The sequence below is a fragment of the Neltuma alba genome, unplaced genomic scaffold (assembly GCF_004799145.2).
Source record: "Neltuma alba isolate B1F8T4 unplaced genomic scaffold, ASM479914v2 tig00013241_pilon, whole genome shotgun sequence".
NCBI lineage: Eukaryota > Viridiplantae > Streptophyta > Magnoliopsida > Fabales > Fabaceae > Neltuma > Neltuma alba.
The window spans coordinates 2,467-16,513 of NW_021637537.1; the positions used below are offsets into that span (position 1 = coordinate 2,467).

The following is a 14,047-nucleotide window of genomic DNA, read 5'->3' on the forward strand; positions in this document are numbered from 1 at the left end:
TAATTTTGTGTAAATTAGTTCTTCAAATTTAAGTAACATTTTGTGTAAATCATTTTCTTTCTATATAACTTAATTTTCTTTGTGTACAACTTATCTTCCTTCTTCTAATTTATTATCCTCGGGCCATTTGCTAATTGATTTTTCAACGAGTGATTTATCTTCAGTTTTTCTTAAATTTTAAATATTTTTCATTATTTTATAAATGCAGATTTTTTAACATATTTTTATTCATCCCGTGCGTGCACGCACGGGCAACATCTTCTGGCTACCACGGATGAGAACTTTTTTGGTTTTTTTTGTTTTGGGAAAAGTTTTTTTTAAAAAAAAAAGAGTCGTTAATTATTTATAGGACTGGAATGCCGTTAGCTGCTCCCAGACCCTGAAGTTGGCTGTTGAGCTTGTAAGGATTAATCCAAGACTTTGTCTCCCTCTCCCGCTGATCCCTTCACCGTCGGCCGACATGATCTGACAGAAAATGAAGAACCTGGGATCTGTTTCATTTTCTTCTCCATTTATAATTATCTCCTTCCATTTGCTTCTTCTTTCTCTGCACCCAAACCACATACAAGGATCAGATACTGTAATACAGCTTCCACGTTCCGGGTCGGTCTCTGCCCGCTGCAGTCTTAAACGGGTCCTCTCTGTAGCTCAGTATGGGGCAGAAGGGGATGGCCACCATAATGACACCAAGGTAATATTAGTTTCGTTAACTTTACCTTTCTATATTTTGCTATTCGCTTCTGAAACAGTGCCCTTTCTTTAAATAAGGTTTTTCATTTTTTGCTTACGAGGGCCTCAACTTTTGAGGTTTCATACTTTGGGGGCGACAACATTAGTACCCATGAGTTAACAGAATGTATTCTTTAGCCGTAAATCCTGTAACCAAGTAAGGTTTCTTGGAGAATCTACTGCTAAAGTAAGGTTTTCTGAGAATCTACTATTGCTACATGAATATGTGGGATTGCATATCAATTTGCTTAAATACTTAACTGCAAGTTTTACCCAAAGAAAGTATGAGAGATTCTTGGGAAAACTTGTTCTAAAAAGAATAAGCATAATCAATTATGAAGGGATATATAAGCATGGCAAAAGGTGATTTTTGCTTGTTTTGAGGTCTCTCTTCACGTGGTGTGAACCACAGTTATATTTTGTTGACGAATCTACCTAAGAGGTTTTCAAGAGATAGCTAACTGATTTTCCTGCTGTTGAATTTTCTTACCTGTTGGCAATAAGTGAGAAATCTAAGAAAACTCATCTGATAAAATGAGGTAAAATTTTGCATTTGCTAACTCGGCGTTCAGGCATCATCATATTATTAAACCATTTCTTAACATCTTTTGTTCCCCTTTTCTTTTATCAGGCAGTGGAAGAAGTCTGGAAAACTGCTTGTGCCATGTCTGGACGAATAACTATCCTGTTCCCACCTGAAAAGGAGTTTCTGATTTATCCAATTGATATGGGAGGGCCTTGCAGATCTAAGATCACTTTAAAAGTATGCATAGAAAATTACATCTATTTAGACATTCAAGTTCAATTCCAGGAACTCTATCTTTCAATGACCTTTGTTGAATATTGGAAAGATCTTAGGTACAATATCTGCCCCAAAAGATCCTGAAGTCTGGGATGGTTTAAATCCGCGAAAATGGCTTTACTTCCACGGCTTGAAATATCTCACTCTAGAAGGTAAAGGAAAAATCAATGGAATGGGACAGAAATGGTGGGACAGATCTTGCAAGACCAAGCCATCAAATGTACGTCTACCTTCCTATTTTAAGATTCATGTCCCTTTTTTTCAAAACAAAATTCGAATGTTGTGAGTATAGAGCTTTTAAGTGACTCCAAATTTCCTTTGGCAGCCATGTCGACCTGCTCCAACGGTGAGTGCTGCCCCAACGCTTTCCATTTGATAATCTGTTCATCAGATGAATATAAATCTATATTTACACTGCAGGCAATCACTTTTTATAAATGCAAGAATCTGAAGGTTGGAGAACTTACGATCCTAAATAGCCAACAAATGCACATGGCATTTAATAACTGTATGAGAGTTGTTGCATCAAAGCTTGCTGTTTTGGCTCCGGCTTCCAGCCCTAACACTGATGGAATCCACATTAGTAGAACAAAGGGTATAGAGGTCAAGGACAGCTTAATTAGAACAGGTGTGCTATAATCTTTAGAAAAGTTCGACATTAGCTTTATATCACATAAATATTGTTCTTCATCCTCGTGAGCTGGTATTTTCCTGAGAAGTCTTTGCTGCTTAAATAACTGGTTGAATATGACATGCTTGTCAACTTCTGCATACTTTTTCAGTATTTGATGCATAGCTTTTTCTAACTTCTAAACCATCTGTTTCAAATTTAAGCAGTTAACTGTTCTTCCATGTTTCTGTCCGAGAGATGAAAGAGCGGCAAGAAAATAATCACACAAATGCAAAATGAACAATAAATAACCAAATAACACCATGTTTATCCGTAACCAGTAATGAAATCGGGGAAAATTATATATCATCATCATCATGGTTAATGTCAGGAGACGATTGTATCTCGATAGTAAGAAACTCGTCACAGATAAAGATCAGAAACATTTCTTGTGGTCCAGGCCATGGCATCAGGTGAAAGTCTTTTTCCCCCCCCTCAATTGACTATGCTTTTAGACATTAAGAAGCAAGAACATGTTAAGTAATACCAAAACCTGATCTTCAGCATTGGGAGCTTAGGAAAAAATGGATCATGGGAGAAGGTAGAAAACGTAATGGTTAGTGAATCTTATCTTTATCAAACTGATAATGGAGTGAGGATCAAAACATGGCAGGTAAGACTTCTTTACAAGATTGAAGCACTTTCCATTTCTTCTGTCATGCAGAGATGCACATGCTAATCAACTTGTGTGATTTCTTCGCTAGGGTGGTGATGGTTTTGCTTCCAAGATCACTTTCAAGAATATTGTGATGGAGAATGTGTCAAACCCAATTATAATAGACCAGTTTTACTGCGATTCCCCCCATCCTTGTCGGAACCAGGTATAAAAATTTTCCCTGGTAACATTTTCAGGCGTTAGCCTGCCACAGTGTTTTGTCACATTACTAATTAATTTTTCTGTTGGCCGATCCCAGCTCATAGTACACACTTATTTTCAGCCTCCAAGAAAGATTGCCCTTCATTTCTCTTCAAGATTCAGATAAATAAATGTTCATAATTTTCCTTTGATACTGCTTTGGAACGTGAAGTTTTGTATCAAATCATATGTTAACATCCATTATTTTAACGAAATACAGACCTCAGCTGTCAAGGTGGAGAATATATCCTTCATTGGTATCAGAGGAACTTCAGCAACAGAGGAAGCTATAAAATTTGCTTGCAGTGATGACTCTCCTTGTGAAAGGTTATACCTGGAAGATATTTATCTCACACTAGGCTTTGGAGGAAACATAAGATCATACTGCTGGCAAGCTCATGGTTATACAAATGGTCGGGTTTACCCTCCTCATTGTTTTCCAGAGACCGGTAATTTTCTCAGTGCGCAGAAAATCTTGGAAGAATTGGACTCTTATTCCATATACCTGAGCAAACCCACTCTGTAAAGAAAATATGATTATATAGTATATGGATGCCTTTTCTGTAACCAGTTTACCAGTAACAAATTCCAGGTGATTGGGGAGGTGCAGTTTAATTCTTCCTCTTGAGTGGTCGAAGAATTCTCAGGCATACCAAGTAAACTTAGCTCATTACAAATCAACAATAAATATGTAATTATGGTAAAGGTAAATTTTTTTTTTTTTTAAATTCAAACCGTGTCTGATATTCTTACAATTCTATTGATGATTGGCCTATGAGAGTCCAAATTTACACGTCAGCTGAAGCATCCAAGTTTATTGAAAGTACTGTACGAAGAAGATATGTCCAATAGAGAATCTGCTGATTAGAGTTCGTAGATCATCGTAAAATCATCTGCACGTGTTGCTTTACTAGCGGCCACGCAGAGAGGACAACCTATTCTTGTTAGCAATAGGACTGGAACTTGGAATCTCCAAAATAGCATATAAAATTAACATTGCTCAGCCATTTTAAGTGCCTCTGAAGACTCTGAATTGTAATTCCAAATAAGCCTTAACATTGAACCTTACCTGAAGGGAATTAAACTGAAAAGGTAGATATTATTTAAAAAAATGTTATGAGAACATAATACAACAAAACTTAAGGGGCTCTCCCCATGCTCAAATTGAGACAGCAGCACTCAATCATATGGAAGTTACGAGAACATAATACAACAAAACTTACAGGGCTTTCCCCATGCTCAAATTGAGACAGCATTCAATCATATAGATGATATACTTCAATTTGGACTCACGAATCCTCACTAACATTCATAAGAAACCAGTTTTGATGCTCTAGCAAAAAGTGGAAGGCAGCATCAAAACCCGGGATCAGCGAGGACCTAGTTTTGGGCAGCCCTGGGCCAGAGGCAAGTCCAAGTTTTCTACCGTTCTAAAAGTCTTAGGAACCATTTTATCAACATAGAGGGTTCCATCAAGATGATCACACTCATGCTGTAATATTCGAGCCTGCCAGCCGGAAGCATTTATTTTGATGAGTTTTCCATTACGATCCAGACCTGTGACCTCAACATCAAGGTATCGCTCCACCGCTGCTCTAAATCCATCTACACTGCAGAATATCAATAAGGAGGAAGATGTTAATAACTATGGATAACAATGAATACATGTTGTTACACACCTCATTGCCACATCAAACCCAAAGCACTATACAGGCTAGAATTATTATATTGAGAAACTGTGACCCACATCAAGAATGCGGTCAATTCTTTTTTACCTCTATCATATTGCGACTGAATTGAACTTGAGAAGATAACCCAATAGACAGTATCTAATCCCACCATGTTGCAATTGCGAATCCCCTATAATTAATTGCAGCCATGTTTACTCTTCAAATTGATAAATCAGAAATCAAATGCTTAAACATTTGCTCAGTACTTCGCTACAAAGCATTTGGATGTTGGACACAAAATACATTTACACCAAACTTGAGTATAGATGATATTGTATTTAGTGATTAGAACGTTCTTAAGATCCCAACATCTTGACATCGTCAGAGCATATGCGAATAGTCATCTTTAACTTGTTTACATATAATTAATAATACTACGGTGGATTTGTACAAAAATACTGAGATTGTTCGATAATTAGAGATTAAGGAATAAATCAGGATTTGATATTTCCTTGAACCGGTGTTAAATTAGCTACTTAACAATACACTCAAAATTTCAAGGGTTTAGACCAGGAAATGCATCAAATTGCAACCAAATTAGGGCCACAAACAAATTTAAAAACCAAACTTACTATTGTAAAATTTTTATGAAATTGGATTTTTCTTTTTTATTTCTTTCTTCTTGTTTTTTTTTGGGGGAAAATTTCTACCAATATTCTCTTTGCCACATCCCACCCCACATCTGAAGAATAATAGACTGCTCTCTCAACAAGAAGCCCTCAATTTGATCAATTGCTCCTTAAGCCTAAAAGATTCTTCTTTGGTTCACCAGACATACTGCTGTCTGTTACTCTCTACTCTTTCTTTTAACTAGTTTTCTTTTTTCCACTTCAAGAGGCATTGAAATTACAATATGTCATGGGCATATATATAAAATCCATTAGATATACCCCTAAACCATCAGAGCCATCCCCCACCCGAGAATAAAACCAAAAAAAAAAAAAAAAAATCTCAGCAGCTCTAGGGTTTGACAACCTTCCTCTTAACCATTAAGAACAATTATTATTTTCAACCACATCAACTATAAACCAAATGCTTAAATGAAGGACCGCCATTACTTATGAAAGAACACCACATCCACATTCTTGACAGTTCATTTAAATGTTCAAGTATCGTACATTTATGCAGGATGCTCAAGAACTCATATTGAAGAGTTATAAAAGGTGTGCATGGTCTTATATTTCTAGCCTGACTTGGTCACAGTTACTGAATTGTACCATGTGCAAAAAAGAATCAATTGGTAGTGTGCAAAGCAACTATGATGGCAGGGGAAAAAAAATCTAAAATAAGTCCTTTCCAAATAATGAGAATATTACCTCAAGCAACCTTCAAAAAATAGGGCCGTCCTGTTGCTTCTCTTCTCCAGCTTTGGATTTAGGATAACCTGCCTCAACAGAACTAATGAATTTGTATTTCAAGATAACATACCTTCAGGAAAAAAACTACAGAATTTATTGCAAGCTTTTCTCTTCTGTGGGATGGACATACCAAAAGATCAAAGGGTCGCCTATCTTGAGCTTTTATCTCTTCCTTGGGAGCATAACTAATATACTCTGTTGTATCTTCCAAAACAATTATCTGCATAAACAAAAAGGCAATACATACTTATTATTATTTCAGCACATTCCTCGGTAGTACTCAGAACAGTATGCTATTACTATAAATCACGATACTTTAGATCTTCAATATATTGTTAAGCAATAAAATTAGTCACCAATGGACTCCTCCACTACTTAGAAGTCATGTTTACATAATGAATATTGTACTTCGCATTAAGAAGCAAGTTAAGCAGCCTTTTGTCCGCCCGCCTGGCGCCTCCAGGTATTTCTGTATGTCCCATATTCATATGGTATTTTAGACCCAAAGACGGTGATTTCAATTTACAAAATTCAACAAACAACCATTAAGAAGTTCGCTTAAGTCGCTAATCAAGAGACATAAGATGAAAAGGCAACCAAGGAGAACCACCTAGACCGTCGACTATTAATGGAAACATCATGACAGAGCACCTGTGCTCAAAGAGTAAGTACACGACCAAAGAATCATATTTTAAGCACAATTTATTGTCATGGTTGTTTTCTTCCTCGTGTTGTCACGGTTGCTTTCTTCCCCATGAAACAGTTACAGTGACCCACACAGGGCAAATGAGCTGAGAATTCAGATTGCACCGAGAAGAACAAAGTCAAGAAAATTGAAGAATTTGGGGAACCTTGTGTATCTAAATCATCAAAATTTTAACTGACCCTCAAGGGAATTCCAATCTGCGGAGCCGCTAGGCCAACCCCAGGAGCCTTTCTCATGACCTTTATCATATCATCGATGATCTTCTGGATCCTCTCGGAGCTTATTTCATCAGGATTAACTTCTTGGGCAGGTTCATGGAGAACTGGGTCACCGGCTTTGACAATGTCAGGCAAGCTTAATTTTTTATCAGCTCCAAGACCCACAAACCATCCTGCTTTGGCCACCCTCCTAGGAGATGCCGAGTTGAAAGACTTCGAGGTAGTGGGGTTCCCATAGAACAGTGAATTTCCAGCTTTGAATAGTGATACTCGGGCAGGGGACAATGTCGGGGTTGTTGAAGCAGTTAGGAGGCACCTTTCAGCTAGGGGTACGGAGAGGAAACGAAATGATAGACGGTGAAGCGCCTCCATGGGCTTTCTGGGACGTGAGCTCTGCAAATTGTGCTGTTTTTTTAATCAACGACAATGGTGTGGTGCTTGGAGGGTGAAGGTCTTACCTTTTCTTTGTTTGGGCTTAACAGTGAAGGGGCCTCTTCCCTTTTCTTTTTTTTTTTTTTGTTGGTGAAAGGACAATTCATGACATGAGTTCGTTGTTGGTCTATATAGCCTATAGCTATGCCTGGGCTTCAAAAATCCAAGTCACTCACAAACAGTCAGAACGATGTGGCTACAGACCCAAAAAGAAAATCCTATCTGCATTCTCTGTGTGTGTGTGTGTGTGTGTGTGTGTGTCTTGACAAATTTGTGCATGTTTCTCCTTATGCTTCAGTTTAAACTCTATTTTTTGAAAGAAGAGACTGATTAAAAGTTTACATCTTCATTAATCTATCTAAAGAAAATAGTAGAAAAGTTACATTTTCATAAGTGACAAAAAAGTATGATTCACTTTGAACTTCATGTAAATGCATGAGGCCAAGCTTTAGTAGCCATTTCAAAATTTATACGCAAATACATGGGATTCACTTTAATTAGTCATATATGATTATTGCAATATGACACTCCCTACAATTCTAAATGCAGATAAGTAAGTAATGTATAGATATTAAAAAATAATAATTTAGTTACTTTATGTGTAATAAATATGTGTTTGTTTTCCTAAAATATACTCATTTTAATAATCTACATTAGAAACTACCCTCACTAATGAAAACTTTCTTTAATACGCATAATCAATAGTAGTTTACAGGAAAATTAAAGATTTATAAATTTTACAAAACAAAATACTGAAACTTTTTTTTTTAAATGTCTTTTTAGTTATGCATTCTAAAAACCAAAAAAAGTTAAAATTTGTTCTGAAGAACCAAAAAAAAAAGAAAAAGGAAGAGAATAAGCAAAGACCATTGTATTTCGACTATTTTCATTAATGACCATTATGCTCAGAAAACAAACTATTTTCTCACCCTTCACTTCATTTTAGATATGCTTTTCAAAATAATAGTTCAAACAAAACTTTTAAATTTTTTTATTTTCAAAACTTATTCTGAAAAATTACTTTACAGAATTACTTTAGAAACATGAAAATAGATAATAAAATCAAACAAGCCCTTATTTCCTAATTGAGTGGCAAATTTATGCCAAATAATGGTAGAAGGGGGTGGGAAACCGTACGTGTTAAAGGTTGCATAATTCCAAGGATGGGCATGCATATATAACGCATATATCCGCATTTATGTTCATATTGGTGCATGCAATGTACCTTATTTATTTACATATACATTATGCAACTCTTAAGCCGCAAGATGGGCTTCCATAATGCTCAAATAATTGCACCCCATATGCTTCTATTTGTTGACTTTTAATTTGTTATGTAACTTTCACACCCCAAATAAAGTCGGCAGGATGTGATGGACCATTATTTTATTCATGCATATATATTTAATTGAATATATGGGACTTTTTTATTATATATATAAATAGCTTTTTTATTAAAATAATCATATGTGATATTTGGCGCTAATTTTGGAAGCTCAATAGGATCCTTTTACAGCTTGTCATAGCTGTCACTTAATTGTCACCATCTTTACACACAAAACACAAATTAATGAAGCTACTTAATGAAGGCCATGTTCCACTTGTTCCCTCTTGTCTTGTTTTATATATATATATATATATATATATATCTGTCAACCATATTATCTTGTTTCAGTCATCATCAAGCATTTATATACATAAGGCTACTTGACGTTTCAAGAGGAGACCAATAATGAGAAAAGGCTGCGAAGAAGAGATGAAGAACAAGAACTACAAGGCTGTGGATTTGAAGGAGAAGAGATCAATGAAGGAGGAAGAAGCGGCGGCGGGATCGTCGCGGGAAAAAGAAGAGGGGAAGAAGCAGACGCTGGAGAGGACGACGACGGAAGACATAAATGCGAGTGCTGAAGCTTTCATCAACAATTTTAGGAAACAACTCATGATCCAGAGACTTCAGTCCATTGAGAATTATGAGCAGATGCTTGCTAGAGGCCTCTAGCTTTTGTTGCATACTTGGATTTGAATTTGGTAAGAGACGAAGACGATATGAGCTCTAAATGTATGAGATAACTGAGGAGTTTATTTGGATTCTAAATATAATATTCCAACCTCTTTCAAATTTATAATTTGTTCTTCAAATTATTCCAATTAGTTGCACTTATTAATGGGTTTTTATTGGAATATTTTTCAATTCTATTGATTAATTAAAAAGATAATTTTGAATACCAACGTATATTTTTTACAAATAACTAACTAAATTATTTTAAGGACAAGGAGCAGTTTAATTTGTTTTTCTCCATAGCATAACTCATAGGCACGTTCTGCTCGTAACTCATATCCCTCTATATAAATCCTTTTTTTCTTGCTATCCTTCATTTAACGATCTCACAATTCTAGTTCTCAATATAAGCGCTGGTTAAAAATTTAATATGATATTAAATATAAAACTTTAATACACTTTGTTTCAAATATTTATGTATTTTGCTTTCAAATAATCTCTATGGTAATTACACATGTTAAGAAGTTTTCATCAACTGATAATTCTAACGCATATGATTAATATAGGTATTGTAGAAAAGATAACATCCGTTTATTACAAATAACTAACTTAACTAATTTTTTTAATAACATCAAATTAGTTATATTTAACTTTTATATTAAAGACCGAAGGTAATATGATGCCTACAAAGAAGGCAAATTCAAAACCTCACGCATAAATAATTATAATTAGTAGCAGGGTTCGACCTTAATAATTATAATTAGCTTTTCAGGCTATCTGCGGCATCCCCTCTCTCATACTAATTATCAAGATTAATTAAGCACTAATGGGGTAGGGAGAAAGAAGTAAATGACTTGTCTTAAGACGCAAATGACATGATACTTACTATTCGCTTAATATAGTGACATATTCAGACTTGAAAAAAACAAAATGGACACGTTGTTTGTATACATGTATATATGCGGCTAAACTTTAGTGTGGCAAAAGAAAAAGGGTCATTGTCTCTGCCCCCCTTTGGCCGTCATCATAATTGTCCTTTCCTACTCACCAAACCACCCATATATTGCCTCCCATTCTAAATATAAAAATTAAATACTTAATTTATGGAGATTAATAAAATCAATTAATAACTTAATTCTTTGTGAACAAATATATGCTGTTTCCTTAAAAAAAATATCTTTTTAATAATTTATACTGCCTAGAAATATCCGTTTAAGATGTGGAATAATAAAGATACATAGTTTAGAAAAAAAAAATATAAACTCAAAAACAAAATAAATTAAAGTATTGCATTTGAATTAATTAAATTAAAGCAACTATGCTGTTTTTTTTTTGCCAGTCACAATTAATAACTGGAATCTGCCTCATTCAAAGCAATTGATCCTGGATTCTCCTCCATATATATTATCTACAACGCCACCCAACATATTGTGTTCTTGGTGTGAGAGAGAGAGAGCAACAAATGGAGACATGCAAGTTAAGATTTAGGCTCCGTTTGGGTGACACCCCAAACCATGGTTTGGGTGATAAGTCACCCAAACACCCACTGGTTTTGGGCAAACCGTGGTTTTGGACCAAAACTATGGTTTTAGCTCCAAAACTATGGTTTTGGAAAAAGCAGAAATTTTTTGCTTTTGGAGAAAAAAGGGAGAGTGTGAGAGTTTATAGGATATGAATCTTGTTATTTTTTTTATAAACATATTTTTTTATAAACATATTTAATCTTATATTTTAAAAATATATATACATATTAATTATTTATTAATTATATTATCTTATGTATTATTAATTATGTTAATAAAAAATATACTATTAACAATTTTATTCCTTCAAATTAAAATATATCATAAAATCTATTTTTTCTGTAATTATCATATTAACTTATGTCTTTTTTTTAGTAATTTGTATATATAAAAAGTGCTTCTGATAACAACTATCCAAACACTCTCACTTCTCAAAATCACTTTTTCATAACATTTATTCTTCCCAGAATCTATTCTTCCCAGAATCTATTCTCCAGAATCACTTTTTCAAACCATGATTTGGTTTCATCCAAACACACCCTTAGTTATGACGGCATTAGTGATTAAAAAGCATATAGCGTAAAAATTGCATAAATATTTAAAAGGCTGAAACAATATAGTACTAAAACCTAATCTAAGTCGGACATTTAAAGTAGTGAGTTTGAATTTTACTTTTTTTCTTTTTTACCAAGTTTGAAGCAATGCCATTTTGACTTTTTTAAAGGAAGAAACAATTCATCAATATCTTTTACTTTAGTAATTCTATTTTATTGAATTATGTATTATTTATACACGAGTGTTGGTTCACTTAATTATTAATTAATGTCTTTTTAATTAAGTTATATTATTTTAATTATAACGATTTTGGTTCAATCTCGGTCTATCGATGTTCATCAACTCATTGCTTCTCATGCTTTAAGGTCCTGAACTGACTTTTCAATCATGATTTTACAATTTATAAAATAAGTATGTGAAAAGAATTTGTACTGCGGTTTATATGAACAGATTATGGTAAGCAAAAATCAGGTTATTGATCTATGGGTTTTGATCCTTGAAATGTTGATGAGAACTTACTCGTACAACGATGGCGACGTACCCTGAAGGACCCCACCACCATATAATGAAAGCTGCAAGTGGTGGACTTTGATCAAGGACAATACGAAGCCACATCAACCAAATGGTACAAAACAATAATACTACTAATTTATCATTGATCATTTCATAATTACGTAATAGTTTGGGATAACCATGCAATTATTTACAACTTAAACCAACCTAATCAACTATAATAAACAAAACCACATTAAAGGATAAAGAACAAGAAGGTACTAGGTTCCTCTTCCTGGGGCGATGATGGAATTATTTCATTGATTTGAATATCCTTCCAAACAAGTATTAATTACGAGAAAAAGAAGAAGGACAAAGATAAACCCTAATAAATCAAGTGGAATAGTCTTGTTGATGTATATCTGAGAGGGATTCAAATTTGATACGGGCGTGTCCTTAATTAAGGATGGACCACTTGTTGAATCTGCATCATCTGGAGGTTGAGATGAGAGCATGATCTGGCAACCTCACCGGCCAATGGGACCACGGGAAGACTATCGCAGTTACATATCTCGATCATGAACCCATCTGGGTCGTGGAAAAACAGCTGATCCACTTGAACCCCACCTTCCTCTACCATGGACCTCACGTACGCCATCTCCATCTCCCTAAGCTTCTTCTCCACTCCTCCCATGCTCTCACACTTCAAAACACAAATCACCATCATCCATCAGTAAAACCGTTTGACAACTGAGAGCCAATGGGTGTTTGATTTAACTTATTTCACGTGATTTTACATTATATGAGATAAATATTACCTTTAGTCCTTAATATTACCTTTGGTCTCAATTATAAAACCCCGTTTATGGTTTACAAACACGGTCTTATGATTGGGACTGGAAATAGTATAAAATTAGTGGGGAGTTAAATTTGATTCTAAATATAAAACTTCATCTGTTTTATCTCATTTTTTTTTTCAAAATATCACTATTAATTATAAGAAGTTCGTATCAAAGAATAATTTAGAGAGATCAATACACATTTGTAGTATATAAGAAGAGTTTTGTTCCAAAAAAGGACAAAAGTAATGTTTAGAACCCAAAACCACGTTTTTGAGCATAATATGATCTCACCTGGAAGGAGATGTGATTATCCTTTGGATTAATTTCTGTCTTTTTGGGAAGGTTCTCCGGGTCTTCTGCTTGCAGCAAATGAATTCCGATCCCGTACCCAAATAGCCTTCACAAAGTTCATCATCAAACAGAAAAACGTAAGGAAACTATTAAAAACAATCCTGCTACGTTTCTTGAGTTATTTATTCTTTCTTTTTTTGAAGGAGGGAAAGGGTACGTAGAAATTACCAGGCGCCATCGAAATCGAAAGAGCCGGGCCTCCTGATAGGGAAGAAGCCAAGAACGTTCTGGTAGAAGTTTATGGATTCTTCCACTGATCTGCAGATGAGGGAGATGTGGTTAACGGACTTAAGATGCAAAGGGTTTCCTGCGCTTTCCTTCATTTTCTTTCACGAGAAAATTAATTAACAAGATCGAAAAGAAATGGATTCTATCTCTCCCTTGAAAATGAACCGAGAAAATGTTAACGCGTGGGAAAAAGAAAACCGAGGAAGAGAGAAATCTACCAGAGGGGAAATTATGGAAGCAAGAGAATTTGAATTAGAAGAAGAAGCAGAAGAATCGGACGACGAGTGAGAGAAGCGAAATGTGTGACGCCTTATTTATAGAAAGCGAGGTAGGAAAATAAGGAGGAAGGAAGACGCCGTAAAAGTTGCCACGTGTCATGAAATTTTCCAAACGTGGGAGATTGGATTTCTCTGACACGTCATTTACACGTTGCTGAGGAGGAAGAGGAACTTGGTTGTCGGATAGTGCATTGGCCGGGAATAGACACGTCAGCTTAGATTTTTCTTTTTAAATGTTTCTTTTCATTTTATGAAAGATTTTTTTTTTGGAGGGAAAT

The 14,047-nt window shown here is 35.0% G+C and overlaps 3 protein-coding genes across 4 annotated transcripts; 1 reads left to right on the top strand and 2 right to left on the bottom strand.

Moving 5' to 3' along the window:
- Positions 1–393: 393 nt before the first annotated feature.
- On the top strand, positions 394–3,796 carry LOC114735607 (probable polygalacturonase At1g80170). 2 transcript variants are annotated; one of them, XM_028923302.1, is made up of 9 exons: positions 394–691; positions 1,361–1,492; positions 1,581–1,751; positions 1,857–1,877; positions 1,952–2,159; positions 2,533–2,614; positions 2,706–2,814; positions 2,906–3,022; positions 3,278–3,796. In XM_028923302.1, exons 1-9 carry the CDS (start codon positions 476–478, stop codon positions 3,581–3,583), a joined length of 1,362 nt encoding a protein of 453 aa, XP_028779135.1. In that variant the 5' UTR covers positions 394–475; the 3' UTR covers positions 3,584–3,796. The 2 variants fall into 2 exon arrangements, with proteins under 2 accessions (XP_028779135.1, XP_028779136.1); XM_028923303.1 differs by lacking the exon at positions 1,857–1,877.
- A 340-nt stretch (positions 3,797–4,136) lies between these two features.
- LOC114735608 (peptide deformylase 1A, chloroplastic-like) lies at positions 4,137–7,469 on the bottom strand. The gene is made up of 4 exons (XM_028923304.1): positions 7,031–7,469; positions 6,276–6,365; positions 6,104–6,171; positions 4,137–4,667 (listed from the first exon to the last, which is right to left on the bottom strand). The coding sequence occupies exons 1-4, from the start codon at positions 7,439–7,441 to the stop codon at positions 4,427–4,429; spliced, it is 810 nt and encodes a 269-aa protein (XP_028779137.1). The 5' UTR covers positions 7,442–7,469; the 3' UTR covers positions 4,137–4,426.
- A 4,893-nt stretch (positions 7,470–12,362) lies between these two features.
- Positions 12,363–13,763, bottom strand: LOC114735609 (uncharacterized). The gene is made up of 3 exons (XM_028923305.1): positions 13,432–13,763; positions 13,204–13,309; positions 12,363–12,773 (listed from the first exon to the last, which is right to left on the bottom strand). Exons 1-3 carry the CDS (start codon positions 13,584–13,586, stop codon positions 12,531–12,533), a joined length of 504 nt encoding a protein of 167 aa, XP_028779138.1. The 5' UTR covers positions 13,587–13,763; the 3' UTR covers positions 12,363–12,530.
- Positions 13,764–14,047: the final 284 nt, after the last annotated feature.